The sequence below is a fragment of the Amblyomma mixtum genome, chromosome 7 (genome assembly GCF_055824585.1).
Source record: "Amblyomma mixtum isolate Tamu chromosome 7, ASM5582458v1, whole genome shotgun sequence".
NCBI classification, from domain to species: Eukaryota; Metazoa; Arthropoda; class Arachnida; order Ixodida; family Ixodidae; genus Amblyomma; species Amblyomma mixtum.
The window spans coordinates 125,195,278-125,210,557 of NC_143018.1; the positions used below are offsets into that span (position 1 = coordinate 125,195,278).

Genomic DNA, 15,280 nt, shown 5'->3' on the forward strand with positions numbered 1-15,280 from the left:
AGTATCTGCTTGCTTGATTCGTTTTCTATACTGTCATGAAGTTTCGTTGTGGAATTTCTTGCATAAAATTTTCTTCCTAGTCTAGACATATCTCTGGCTACAGTGTTGGAAAAAAAGTTAAAATTTTTGTTTTGCGGAAACGGAAATATAAGCATGACTTGACCTGCAGCTTGTGAGTGTTCACCCACCCTTCTTTCTTCTCTCTCAAGAGTCAAGGGTGACATATATATTAGAAAAAACATAATCTTGAGATATAGGAATGAAATTTTATGATAGCAGTCATAATATCTTGCAGCATCCTGGTTAAGAAACTAAAGGCTGTGTACGATAAATGCTTCTTGGTTGATCGTCCTCGCAAACAAAAAGCTAAAAAGCCGTGGTTAACGCAAGACCTACTGCGCAAAATAAAGGTTAAAGAAAAGCTGTTTGCACAGTTTATTAAATCCCGCGACCCGTCAAAGCTAGAGAAATACAAGAAATACCGCAATTCTCTTAACCGAGAGCTGAAATCCGCGAAGTTCAATTACTACAACAGCACTTTCTCATCCATGTCTGGTAAAAATGTGAGTGCGAAATGGTTCCAACTAAACAAACTCTTAAACCGAAATCCCAAATCTCCTGTTACCTCAGTAATGAAAGACGGCATCGTTATTACCGGAGACGATCTCTCAAATGCATTTAATGAACATTTTTCGAGTATCACAAAAACCCTACTTTCTTCCACCGCACCGAATCCCGGCTACGCTTTGCAAACACCAATTGTTGCCGAGTCTATATTCCTTTTCCCCACAACTGAAACTGAAGTCGTAACAGTTTTTAGCAACCTAAAATGTAGCAGTGCAGAGGACAAAGATGGATTCCGCATAAAACCTTTTAAGTTTATTATTGACTTACTTGCTGTACCGTTAACTCACATTTACAACATTGCTCTCGCTACAGGGATCTTTCCGACAGAAATGCAAGTCGCAAAAGTTATTGCCATTCATAAAGGAGGTGACACATCAGAATTATCAAATTACCGGCCGATCTCGATCCTGCCTGTGTTATCAAAGGGTTTAGAAAAAATTATGTGTTCCAGAATAACTAAATTTTTAGATAAGCATGGTGTCCTATCTGACCAACAGTTTGGCTTTAGGCCTAAAAAATCGACAGAGACAGCTTTGATCAAACAAAAAGAACTAATAGTTGAAGCCTTTGAGAAGAAATGCCTGGTCCTTGGCATTTATGTCGATTTTTCAAAAGCCTTCGACTTGCTCAACCATAATCTGCTGCTGCAAAAACTGGAACACTACGGAATTAGGGGAGTCACTTTGTCTCTGCTCAAATCATACTTAGCTCATCGCAGACAAATGGTTTCTCATAATAACAAGTTATCTAGCCTTGAGCCACTTCTCTCTGGTGTTCCCCAGGGCAGCATAATGGGGCCCTTACTTTTTCTTGTTTACATTAATGACATCTTTTCTACCCCTACCGTTGACCTCGTGGGCTTTGCTGATGATATTACAGCACTGTTGTCGGGTAGCACAGAAGCCGAATTATTTTTGCGAGCAAATAAGTTTCTGGAATATCTTCACGAGTGGTCAAGAAATAATCATCTGAAAGTTAATTCTGAAAAAACGAAGGCCGTCTTATACCGAACAAGAAACAAAACTGTTCACACCAATTTCACCCTATCATTAGGAGGCAAAACAATTGCAATCGTGAAAAACATAAAATGCTTAGGAGTTATCTTCTCAGAGTGTCTCACCTGGGACGAACAGGTCAATCATATTCGGAAAAAACTGAATCGCTTCAACGGTCTTATTTGCCAACATAGGGACACACTTCCGTCTCGAGTAAAGGTCCTCATTTATCAAGCATTCTTTCTCCCATCACTGACTTACTGTCTCACAGTTTGGGGAACGACGACCCAGCACAACATATCCAAACTAATAACAGTACAAAAGCGGGCAATTAGACTCATAGCAAACGTATCGAGGCAGACCCACACACATCCATACTTCATTAAATTTGGCATTCTAAAGTTCACTTCTTTGTTTCCTTTCAGATTGCTATCAATGTACAAAACTGCGGTTTTTACTAACAATGAAACCACTCTCTCACTTCTAAAAATGTCTCGCTATTCAACCGTCTACGATACCCGCTCTCATTTTCCTTGGTCACTGCCTCTTTGTCGGACCAAATACGGTATGCAATCTTTATCTTTTATTCTGTCGAAATACCTAAACATTTTAGAAAATAACAACATATCGCTAAAATGCATCACGGTAAAGAGCTTAAAAACCATTTTGTATCTTTTTGAAGACATTTAATTACAACTTGTTCCGAACTGTGATTAAAGCTGTAACACGTGTGAATTCTGCTGTTGTACACCTGGTTGATGTGATGCTTTTGGTTTTTTGAGTATTTATGACGCTTTTTGTTGTGATTGTGATACTAATGTTTAAGTGCCACTGTAGATATTATATTCATGTTGATACTTTATTTATTGTTTTCGAGTGCCTCACCTGTAGCTGTCTTGTAAACTAACAACTGAGGCAATACGTTGCCTCAGCAGTGTGGGCGCAGGGTGCCTCTCAAGCTGCATTCAAGCAGCTTTTTTCCCTGCGTCCTCTCTCTCCCAGTAATACTTGTACTTGTACCACTGTAATACTTGTAATACTTGTAATACTGTAATACTGTAAGTAATACTTGTACCACTGAGAGCGAGAAATAAACTTCAACTTCAACTTCAACTTCAATATCATTTCTAATATGCAAAAAAAATTTTGTATAAATTCATTAAGAAATTAAATTTTTGCTCAAAGCCACTTTGCCCGTTAAGAGTGGATGCGGCTTTCAGCAACAAAATTTATTTCTTGCTGTTTTTACAGGAATTTTTTTTAGTACATTAGAAATAATTTTATGATGACTGTCACCAGATTTCACTGTTCGGTACTTATAGAAGCGTTTTCTAGTTTATATTTTTTCACCTGATTTTTGTGAAAAGACTGCGTAATTAAGAAAACATTGCAGAAGGCTGGTGCAACATTCATTGTATTCCTATTGGCATGCTGCAGGTCAAGGCATACTTCAAATTTTTTTTTGCAAAGCGCAAGCTTTGGTTCTGAATTTTTTTGATGCAATCTCTGTTGACTATCTTGACTAGAGGGACTTTGGGCTTCTGTGGAAGCCTCCAAAAGAAACGATAATCTCCTCATTAATACAAAACTTCGTTATATACAACATTTTGTTGTACAGTAGAACCCCGCTGTTACGTTCCTCACTGCTGCGTTTTCCCGGCTGTTACGTCGTTTTCTTCGGGTCCCGGCATAGCTTCCATAGGATCCAATGTATTGGGAACCCCGCTGTTACGTCGTAGCCGAGGAAACGATCCCGCATGATACGTCGCAACCGGGCTCCCCGAACCCGCCCGGGCAATGCGCGCCAACCGGCATTTTGATTTTTGACGAGTCTTGGCCAGGCTTGGCTACGGAACTGGCTGCAAGAAGCCGCACACGAGTTGGAGAGGCCGCCACTAGATGGCTATCTGCCTCGCACACCGAACGCCGCGATCTTTATCGTGGGAGGTGGTGAGGAGGAGGCGCGCGGCTGCGGTTGCTTATCAGCGCGTCTTTTCTTTCACTCTTTCTTTTTATCTTTTAACTCTCCTCTATCTGCAAGTGACAGCGGTGGTGGCGGCTCGGTGGTGGCTCGGCTGGAGCCAGTCGGCAGGGCCCGTGCAATTTCCTTTTCATCCTTCTCAGTCGCAACAACATCTTTATTGTGCTTTGATGGCGTGATAGCGTTGAGTAAGCGGAAGGGGCTTTCCCTTGAGGAAAAGCTGGACCTACTAAATGCAGTCGACAGGCAGCCAGGGCGGCTTACGCGGAGCAGCGCGGCGAGCATCCTACGAACATTTCAGTGCTTGACGCTGTGCACAACGTCGCTTCAGCGTGGACTGCAGTGAGCGCGTGAACTGCACAGCACTGCTGCGTGGGTGCGGTGTGGCCGCACCGCAAAGCGACGCTGACAGCAATGCGGCCTTTGCTATTGAGAAACGCGTTGTTCTTTCCAGCGAGCGAAAGAAACTGCAATCCACCATTCTCGATTTTTTAAAGTCCTAGGGTCAATTTGCGGGAATTAATTGTTTCAAGTCAAAGCTGCACTGTTTTCATTAATTTTCGGTGCTTTCCTCACTGTTGCGTTTTCCCGGCTGTTACGTTTTTTTTTCCTGGTCCGGTGAAAAACGTATGAACGGGGTTCTACTGTATCGAGGTGCGAATGTACTTTTCTCTTGCAGTGAGTTGGCTCTTAAGTGTGTGTTTTATGTCTCTTGTTTTTGTTTCCCCGCAGTTGTGAACATGTACCACCACTTCTGTGACTTCCTCAACCTCTACCTGACGTTGCACTTCAACAACAGCCTGGCCGGTGACTTCGACGTCCTCATCTGGGACACGGTGAGGCTTGCTCGCCTAACTTTTAAGTGCACGATACATAATCACCAGGGGTCACTTTGCTATCACAAGAACTGGAGCCGAGGATGCGCTCTGCTGTTATTAGATCACTGTTATCCGCTCTCAAATGAACTGCAGCTGATGACCCAGGGCTGGTTGTCTGTTCTGATTACCAGGTAGCAGCAGTATATTCTCTTTTTTTATGTTCACATATGTTTGTTTTGGTGATGGACTTTTTTCCTGGTTCAAAGGCTCAACAATCAGGGACAATATTGTCATATATGGCATTCTAGAAGAAGGAAGGCATATGCATAAAAGAAATGGCTAGTGGTTTAGCATTGCTAAACTAGAATTTTGTGAAAACGCGGCTTTTTTCCAGGTGGACACCACCCCTGCATACCTCATAAGCACATTGGGGTATCCACTGACCCAGGGAGCCAGTTATCCGCCTTTCCTTTGTTAGGACAGTGTGGCGGCGGAGGGACTAGTTCCGGGGGATGCAACGAGAGGGCGCTAGCGGATCGCCGAGTGATCATCATCATGAGGGGGAGCGGCGGCGGCGGGAAGATGGGAGAAGGGCAATAAAGGTGGTTGTTGGTGCGGCGCCCGTGTGTTCGGGAGTGGTGCGGATGTGTCACTGCTGAGGCGTGACACCTTTCATCAAAATCAGCGGAAGTTCTGAGAAAAGGAAAGGCGCATAACTGCCTCCATTCGTAGCTGTATGCCACCCCCTACTCACAGTGCGATATTTGGGCTCGATTGTGGTCACTGTGTCACTGCTGGTCGCCCGAAATTCAGTAACGGCAGTTTTGACATCTGCAGAACATACTCCCATGTTCTCAACATGCTCTAGGGTGATGGCCGAGGTCAGGCACGCCAGGTTAGTGGCTCTATGTAGCTCTAAGGCAGCTGCACTAGGCAGCTCTCAATTGAAAAAGACTGTGTGCTGTCCATCTGGCCTAAGCCTGTTATACTTAGTGGCACGGGCAGGGACACTTTATTTTTCATTCTTTTCATGGTCCTACAGTAATTTTTGTCCATCCAGCCAGTCTGGGGGTAAGCATTACCTTCTAAAAAGTTGGTTTAGTTTGTTTTATGGGGTTTAACGTCCCAAAGCGACTAAGGCTATGAGAGACGCCGCAGTGGAGGGCTCCGGAAATTTCGACCACGTGGGCTTCTTTAACGTGCACTGACATCGCACAGCACACGGGCCTCTAGAATTTCACCACCATCCAAATTCAACCGCCACGGCCGGGATCGAACCTGTGTCTTTCGGGTCAGCTGCCGAGCACCGTAACTACTGAGCCACCGCGGCGGTTAAGAGGTACTGTTGTATTTGGTATCGATGAGTTCAGTGTAGTGTGGGGTTTGCATGAAATAGAAACTATGTTATGTGTCAGTGCCGGCACGGTCTGAGTGCATCTCGGGGTAGAGCCGCTGGTGAGCTGCAGAGGATCACTTTGGCTGATGGGACGTTACCATTCCGGGCACAAAGTCGGAGTGAATCCGCATGATCATGTGTGAAGCACTGACCGTTCTGATTAGGTGCTGCGCTGTTTAATGCAGGCTGGCGCACCAATTTGAAGCGGTGTGATGCTGTGTTACCATTGAATGTAGTTGTTTTGGAGTTTGCACCAAACTCAGCTGATAGCCTCAGTCGCTTTGGGACGTTGAACCCCAGTGAACCAACCAACCGAACTCAACTGTTCCTGCATAGTCCCCTAGGTCCTCAAAATAACAGGGGTAGTGCTAGTTGCCAGTGGGAATTATCAGGTAAAATTTGCATGACAAAGACGAAAGCACTGGAATTGTACGAATTTTATGAGATTTAAAATTGACGTAGTTAGAATTATCGACGTTTTACTGCATTTCTCTCAATTTCTGTGAGCATTGCTTGCATCAGCTCCATCAGTAGTGCATGTTCCAAATTGTCTTCATAAGGTTCTCTTGAGATGTGATCGTCCAATAAGCGGCCGCAGTGTTTGGTGAGACAGTTTCAGTGGAGAGTGAAGATTGAAAACTAGGTGCAGTTTGTGTTCAAGCTAGAACACATTCTCAGTATTGAGTTCTAGCATTTCTGTGCTTTACACATGTAATGAGAGTGCACAAGAAGCATTCAAGTTGTTTAATACCTCGAAGTGACTGCTTTCCTATTTTGAGTAGATCAGGCTAGCGTCCAATGTTGCTCAGTACATTTGTGCAGATAGTGTTGAGGTTTGCCTTTGTGTTAACCAAGCTTGCTTTGTACTTTACATGATGCTGCTGTCTCTAAGTCCAGTATTGTGTTGAGTTATGTGAAAGCCTTTGTCAAGGAATCTTCAGGTAGAGCCCATGACATGTTTTCACACTGCCATGTAAAGCATAAAACAGCAAAACATCGCACTGAAACTAACCTTCTCTTCAGGCTTGTCTGATGAGCTGCATTTGTGTTGCAGGTCCCATACAGGGGCACATTCCTGCCAATGTGGTCAGCCTTTCACCAGGGCCAGCTGAGGAGTCTGTCCGAATTCAAGGGGAAAAAGGTTGGGCTTGAATACCACTTTGTGCTTTAATCAGCTGTTTGCATGATCGACCTTCGCATACACAGCACCCTAGCAGCAAGGGATGAAACAGTCTTTACAGGATTGTTCACCCACCATTACCAATGGTAAATGCGTGAGAAACAAAATGGTGCAGTCATTCCCTAGTATTCATGTGCAGTTAATAACGGACCATATACATGCCGAAGACGGTATCACAGTGAGTTGGTGCATCAAGCAAAGCTTTCCCATGCATCGGTTGCTTAGTGAGGCAGCACCAAGTGGGCAGTGACAGCGGTGTAGTAAAGTTGCAGATAGTATGGCAGTACGCAGTAGAAGCTCCATGGTACGATCCCGGTTGACACAAATTTCGGGAGGATACGAATTCACATTCCTTGGTCAGAGTGCATTGTGTACAGTGTCCAGAAATTCGGATTTATTTATTTATTTAGTAAGGAACCCACAGCGCCGTGGCATTACAGTGGGGGGGGGGGGGGGGGGGGGGGGGGGGGATGACGTGAACATGCTCCTTCACCACTATGGGTGATATGAACATGCAAGCTGTGACCGAATCCTTGAGCACTGAGCCCATACACTGCTGATGTGCAGTCGCAAGTTGCTTGGTACATACTGCGAACAGCAGGCAGGTGAGCAGTGGAGTGCGGCCGTGAATAAATTCTGTAATGCGTAAACAGATCTTCATAAATGCATTTGCCATGCTTCTGCCTACAGATTTTCCTCACTTTGATGGTACATATTTCAGATGACGTGAATATTTTTCGCGGCCCTGTAAGGTTTGTATCATCTAGACTCATAGAGTTAATACAACCAACTCTAGAGGGAAAGCTGCCCATTGAGCCCATGCATTCCAGTGGGCAACGCATAAACGCAGCCATCACGCAACGGTTTGCGTGTGTTGCCAGCTGTTTTGTCACTTTCTAAATCTGGGCAAAGAACGGAGTTGGAACCTGGCAACGTAGTCCGTGGGAAGATGGCGGTATGCAGAGTAGCTCTCGACTGCTCTAAACTGCTGTAAACAATGCCAAAATCGTCGCGTTTGGATCGTTTTCAATGGTATGCAGTGTCGCATACCGACTGTAATTTCATATAGGGGGCTTGTGACTTCTGAATTGTTATTTGAAGGCTAGTACCGCGATTGTGACGCGCTGGAGTGTATTTCGTCTGTAGAGCGCATGGGATTTTGCATGTCCTCTGTTGTCGAGTGCAAATACACGTCGGAAATTTGCTTTGGCTCATAAAGGGCGAACACAATTCGCAAAGGAAACGAATGCCCAAGGTAAATGGAGCAACTGCTCTGCCTGGTTTGTTTTGAATGTGCAGTGTTTTGTTATATTAAATGTCTAAGGTTTGTTAGAATACCGCGGGCCTCTCGCGTTTTTTTTTATCTTTCTCCTTCGCCGAGGAAGACTGTGCCGTGTCTTTTCTGGCGCGAGACGAGCTCACAATGGGATTTTTCGTATGCAGCAACGCTCAGAGCTTCATCACGACCGAGTGAAACAAGGTGGAGGCAGAAATGCATGAAACGCCATGTACCGCTCGAGAAACCTTCGTTTCATGTCCGGCATTGTCCGCATTAAATTGTGGGTGCTTGGTTGGTTGTTGTGGTGGCTTTTTGCTATTATTTTTGTGTTGGTTTTTTAGGTTTATGACTGCTTTTGCTTCTAGTGTGTGACACTGCTTTTTTGCTGAGAATTTTTTTATTCCTCTGTTTGGTTTCAAAACCCATTTATGAGAAGCTAGTGCCGCAAGTACTTTATATGCACGGGATAACAAGGGTCCTGCGATTACATGTATGCTCTCTTGTTTACATGCCGATTTCCTGCCACTGACTGTGTTCGGAGCAATAATGCACTGTCAGATGCTTGAGCTGAGGATCATAAGTGTGCCTCTTTTTCGTAAAATAAACAGTTGGTGACTGCGCATGTCCTTCTTGTGCCGTTGTCGTTGCGCGGCCGTTCATTTCAACAGTGTTACCTTAATTACCGCATGCATTAGTGATGAAAATTGTAATAAAACGCATTTAAGCAAGAACACCTGCATCCGTTATAAGTAGCGCCAATGTGTTCTCTGTCAAGCAGATTGAGGCAATGGCGTTAAGAATGCCGTGAAAAAGTAAACGGCTGCAAGGTTCATTCGCTTGGTGCCATCCGCCTTTAAAGAGAGTTCCAAGAGCGAGAGATTTTCATTCACACGCTTTACAGTACACAGTTGTCGCGAAATGTACATATGTAATCTCTTCCCACGTTTACTCACAAATGATGCAAAGTGCCCAATCCTTTTGGAGCTTTTGCCATGCATCAACGCACGAAGGTGGCGGCATCGCGGTGAACGAGAGCGCGAGTGACTCCTTGTCGTATGCAGCTCCTTGAATTAAGTGCCTTGAAGTCAGGTTCGAAAGCAGAAGTTTAAAACCGAAACTCCGAGAGCGTTTATTCAGTTCACTCGTGAACATGTTCGCAATCGTCCGATATTAAAAGAAATGACCACAATCAGTACGCTAAAGATTACATAATGTGTTTAAAACATTGAAAAGACGCGTAAGAGTGACATATAATTATTATCTCTGCCGCAGTTTTCCGAATTAAAACTCAAACTTCACCCATCCTTGACGTTGCGAGAAAAAACTGTGCTGGCCACAATAATGTGTTGTAAGATGGCTTCCAAGATGGCGACTTACATGCGTGGACCGCTTTGCGAGCTCAGCTTTACCCCCCTGTCGAGACTCTACTGTAGAAGAGGAGTTGTCAGGAGGCAGGCGGCCTATTTCTTCATCACACTGCAATGTCTCTACAGCTGCATTGACCACACCAGTAATGGGATGGGAATTAACGTCCCAAAGCAGCTCAGGCTATGAGGGACGTCTTAGTAGAAGGCTCCAGATAGTTTCAACCACCTGGGGTTCTTTAATGTGCACTGACATCACACATTACACGGGCCTCGAGCATTTCGGCTTTATAGAAATATAAATGGCATGGCCAGGATCAAACCCGCATTTTTCAGGTCAGCAACTGAGTACTGTAACCACTGAGCCACCGTGGCAGTAACCTTCACCAATTTCTGTCGTTGTGAAGAAATCTGCTCTACAAGATGCTACAAGAGGCAGAAAACCATAACGGAGAAAGATTTCTATGTTCAAGCATCTCCCTGCAATTCAGAGCTGGTGTGGTTCATGAAACAACATTTTTGGAGTACTTGTCGGCTGATTTTGGCAATGAAAGTTTGGTAGAGCTTAAACAAATGAGGCGTGCAAATGGATTAAAAGTTAAAAAAAAAATCAGTTTTCTGGCCATTTTTTTTCTGGTTTAAAAGCCTCGTCCATGTTAACTTACAGTGTTGTGTCAGGAATTGCGTTTTATGTGACTTCTCGTCAGAATTTCTTGGTGGCATTCATTAGATTAAATTCAACAGAGCACCAGTTGAGTTGAACGCGCTCTGTTTGTGTTGTGTTCCGAGTTTAGTGGTGGGGCAGTTATGCGTTACTGCTGCAGTGTGGTGGTACGAGTGGTGCTCCGAGACTGGCAACAATGAGCAGGAGACCTGTGCGGTGTGACAGCGGCGCTGTGTATTGGAGTGTGTTTTGTACTGTTGTCGCGGCTGGGGCCGAGATGAAGTTTTTAATAAACTTGGTGATGAACCTGACGTAACAGTTTGTGCTGTACGCTGCAGGTGTGCCTGCGAGAGGCGCTGTTCTCCTTCTTGCCACGCATGATCTTCGGCATGTACTACAACCTGCCCCTGGTGAGTGGTGGGGGTAGTTGCTCTCGGTAGTTGGGTCGAGTGCCGTATTCACTCGAATCTAACGCGCCCTCGATTGTAACGCGCACCCGTTTTTCGTGACCCCCCTCCCCACCGAAAAAAAAAAATCTCCTTCATTGTAACGTGCACCCGTTTTCCGTGACAAAAAAAAAAGTGCCGTGCACCTTAAATACAAATTTGTCTCGTTTGGAAAAACAAAGATTTAATCTCGATGCACTAAAGTTTCGATATTGAAAAACACACAAAAAAAAGGAAACGGCTTATCTTGCCAAGATTGTTCTCACTACGCCGGCACGAGGTTCACTCGTCGTCGCTTTTCAGACAACTCCTGATCGCTATTGACGGACCAAAGCATTTCATCCTTGGTGCCGTCCATGGCATTCGATATCCCACTTTTTTTAAAGGCCTTGCTGACCACGGCAGACGGTATCGTGCACCACGCATCTTTCGCCCATCCAGTGAAGTCTTGCAGCGAGGCACGCTTAATTCTATTGCTGGGAGTGAATTCATGGCAGCCACTCACAAGCCATTCTGTGTAGAGCGCCCGAATCCTATCTTTAACCGGCTTGTTTAAACAAACATCGAGCAGCTGGAGCTGCGATGTCATGCCGCCGGGTATCACGACAAGGTCGGTGTTGCACGCTGCGAGCTTGTCCTTGATGCGTTGGTTGAGATGGCACTTGAACGCGTTGAGCACAAGCATCGCACGCAGGCCCAAACTGCCGCCGGTTCTCTTGCGCCAGACGCGATCGATCCACTCGGCGACCAAGTCTGTAGTCAACCAACCTTTTTCATTTACACGCACAATCACGCCACTCGGAAACATGATTCCTTTTGGGAGCGTCTTGCATCTGAATATAAGATACGGGTGCAGCTATTGTCCATCCGCAGTGCAACAAAGCATTGCGGTGACGCGTGTTTTTGTGGCTGGAAGACAACTTGCGCACTTGCTTCGCCCCCTTCTTTTCAACAGTTGTGGTGGCAGGCATGTCGGAGTAGAGCGGTGTCTGATCAGCATTTCTAATCTGGCCGAGGCCGTAGCCGTTCCTGCGGCGCAAACTCAAAACGAACCACTGAAAACTGTGCAGCTTTTCTTCATAATCTTCAGGCAACTTCTGGCATATCCCTGTTCGCCTTCAAAGAGAAAAGCCTTTTCTCTTCATAAAATTTGACAGCCAGCACATTGCTCGCTCTGAAGTCGCTCCGCGTTAGCCCTGTTTGTAGGGCTAAGTGCATCGCCCGGACTTTGAGCAGATCGGTCGTCACTGGTTGCTGCGCTGCTCGCTGCTCTTGAACGTATTCTGCGAGCCGCTCTTCTATTTCGGCGAACCGGCCCTGCTTCGGTCCACTGAAACTCTTTCGTGTAGCCTTGCTGGCGAAAATCCTTTCCTTCTGCTTGCGCCAGTCCCGCACGCATGTTTCTGGAACTCGGAATGCGCGTGATGCGGCCCGATTTGCGTCTGTCTCTGCACACATGATGACTTTCCTTTTAAATGCGGCATCATGATGAACTCGACGTATCTTCGCTGTCGGCACGTTCCTGCTGGTAAATCAAACGCAGAAAACGGTAGGCTAACCTAAGCACAGGCAGCTAGGCAGCTATGCTCGAAGTGCGTATGAGGCGGCCGTTTTGAAATACTGATGACAATATAATATCGTAGATTTAGGGTTGTACTAGATTCTAACGCGCACCCAATTTTTGGACCCGATATATCGAAAAAAAGGTGCGGGTTAGATTTGAGTAGATACGGTAATTGTTTTATCTCAGGCTTCCATTTCTGTGTAGTGGTAAGAGATTTTAGAAGTGTGGGGGGTACAAATGGTGTGGATGTCCCAAATTTGTAGAGAGCTGAAAAAAAATTAAAGTTAGAGCACAGTGTTGAGTACCTGACACTAAAAGACGAGGACAAAAGTAAGCATGTCTCAGCATGTGTTAAAATGCTGTGCTTGTATTTGGGCTGTTACAGTCCATTAACCAAAAAATGTTTGTAAAGATTTCAAATACAGTAGAGACCACTTAGAACGTAACCACTTATAGTGTGGGACTGGATATAATATGGTTTTTGGCGGCCACCGGTCAACCTCCCATTGGGCTCAATATAAAGTAACACCACTTAATATGCAGTCATGCGAAGTGAAATACTGTTATAGTGCGGTTTTGAAATCCGCTTGGTGACCGCGCACAACAGCAAGCGTGCTTTCCTGCGTGGCACTTAGGGCTTTTGAGGTGCGCTGCCGCTTACTCCGTGAAACAAACAAAACAAAAAATTATGCAGTGATCGATGGTCAGTTGGACAGAAATGCGAGAGCATGAATTGATTCCATGATTACTGACACTCCGCTGCTTAGGTTACGCTTTTTCGATTTCGCTTTCCAACTCGCGCACAGACTGCTTTCACTGGTCGAAGGCAATACTTTAAGCATGTTGTCTTCCGTAATCACCGAACTAGATTACGCTGCCACTTCTTGAAGGAACGGCAGTGATTGCTTTGTCAGCAACGCGTTCGTCGATCCCTCACCCGACTCTGCGACAAAATCTCTTCTGTACTACACTCCGCAGTCGCGCTACATGTGGTATGCTCAAACTAATCAAGTGAGCTGTGGACTTAGTGGGCTGCTTTTTGTTCAGAGTAAACATTTTTGAACTGGAAGCTACCCATCTGGTGTTTGTTGTGAAGTAAAAAAAAAACAAAACAATGTTTTCGTTATGGTGCAGTACCGCTTAGAGTGCAGATTCTTGCGGCCCCCACGACATACGTTATAAAGCGGTCTACATGGTATTTACAGAATCGCATCATCCAAGAAGCATTTTCTGTGTTGATGCTGTTTTTACGCTTTCCTCAGTGAAAATACATTGATAAAAATATTTAAAGTATCGAATAGAACACAAAAAAATGAGTTGGCTGGTAGCTTAGGAAAGCAAATAATTTAATTTGTAGGCATTATATAAAAGCTAGTAAAAAGCATCCCCACAGAGCCTTATTCCTTCCTAATAAATTAATACCAAAGTTATTTCAGTTGGCCAATGCAAACCAGAGAAAAAGCTCTTAAGGCAGAAACCATATGTGTAAAATCACAAGCCGAGATAAAGAGATAAAGTCTGTGTGCATTTACTGAGTCATGGTGGATCTCATTGTGGAAAAGCAGCTATGGCGTCGGCTGTGCTGCTGTGATGTCATCGTGAAAAGTGTGAAATGAAAGGGCACGAAACAAGCTTTAAAACTAGAAAAAAATGGTGGTGGTTAAAGGCAGGTTTCGGAATTGTGTTCAAGTGAATTGGAATGTCATTTTGAAGCTTGCGCTTAATTTTTCGGTCGCTGACAACAAAAATATCCATTTTTTTTTTACTTCGGGATTGTTTTGAGCATGGATATTTTTTGAGGTATAGTTTGAAGTATATTAAATACCAAAGACTGTTTTTCTAAAGATAGACTTTTCCAGGATTTTTTTGTTTGCAAGACCCGCATCCCTCATTAAAGTGGCCACTAGTGATATCGGAAGGTTCCTTAGCTCAGCGCTTGTATGCAAGCTGTCATCCTGCTCTTGTGTAATTTATTTATTTATTATGCCCTCGGGGTACAAACATACATTATAGAGGGGAGTGGCGGATGCAGAGGCATACACACTGTACACAAAAAGTTATTAGTAAAAAATATACACAATCTCTAAAACCAGTTCAAAAACAAAAGTAAGTACACAAAAAGAATGAAAAACAAGAAAGGTACAAACGGGTGTTAATAAATACAGAAAAATGTGACAAAGAAAACAAGTATAAAACAAGGAATACAGTACCTAATAAACAAACAGCCGTAATGGGAATATGAACGCCATGTATGAGAGCCATGATGATAATATGAGCACCAGCTATGAAAAGAAACCTTGTAATGGGGATTTAAAGTTCTCAGTTTCAGTTATGCTTGTTAGTGATGCTAATAGGTTATTCCAGTCATTGCTTGTCCGGGGAATAAATGAGTATGAATATGCAAGCGCATTTGAGTGTGGAATATCTACCTTTTTGCTGTGGTCATGGCGAGTTGAAATGTATGACGGTGGTTGAACCCAAAGATATCACAAGGTTGGGTTATGGTAGTATATTTTATGAAAGAGAGACAGGCGAGATAACTTTCTTCGGGTCAATTAAAGTGGTAGTTGTAAGTAGGTTTTCATATTAGTAACACTAGCGGTCCTTTGGTAATTACAACCGTGAAGCAGTTGCTCTGGAATCTTGTTGGACAGGAGAGCTGTGATGCGCCTTGAACCAAGCCTGGTGTGATCAGTGCGTCCTGCCTTTCACTCCCACCTCTCCAGGTCCCTGGCTGTCATGCGAGTGGAGTGTTCAAGGCATTCAACCGTCACGTGCTGCACAGACTTGACATCGACATGAAGCCACCGGTGAGTTTCTTTCTGGATGTCTGCAGCAGCCATGATGCCTATATTAAGGCGAGAGCCTTTAGTGCCTCATCGTTGTTGGCAGAAGGTTGTCAGCAGAGGTGTTACGCTTTTCGGTTGGTCGAGATGGTTATGACGTCAGAGTGCGCAGATTCGAGG

At 44.6% G+C, this 15,280-nt stretch overlaps 1 protein-coding gene across 1 annotated transcript in view; it reads left to right on the top strand.

Moving 5' to 3' along the window:
* Nucleotides 1–15,280, top strand: part of Eogt (EGF-domain O-GlcNAc transferase) — an 87,405-nt gene that overhangs the window by 36,370 nt on the left and 35,755 nt on the right. The window contains exons 8-11 of the mRNA XM_089553426.1: nucleotides 4,336–4,439; nucleotides 6,872–6,958; nucleotides 10,643–10,714; nucleotides 15,041–15,124. Of these exons, the coding sequence (XP_089409552.1) occupies nucleotides 4,336–4,439; nucleotides 6,872–6,958; nucleotides 10,643–10,714; nucleotides 15,041–15,124 (347 nt within the window). The remainder of the gene's footprint in view (nucleotides 1–4,335; nucleotides 4,440–6,871; nucleotides 6,959–10,642; nucleotides 10,715–15,040; nucleotides 15,125–15,280) is intronic.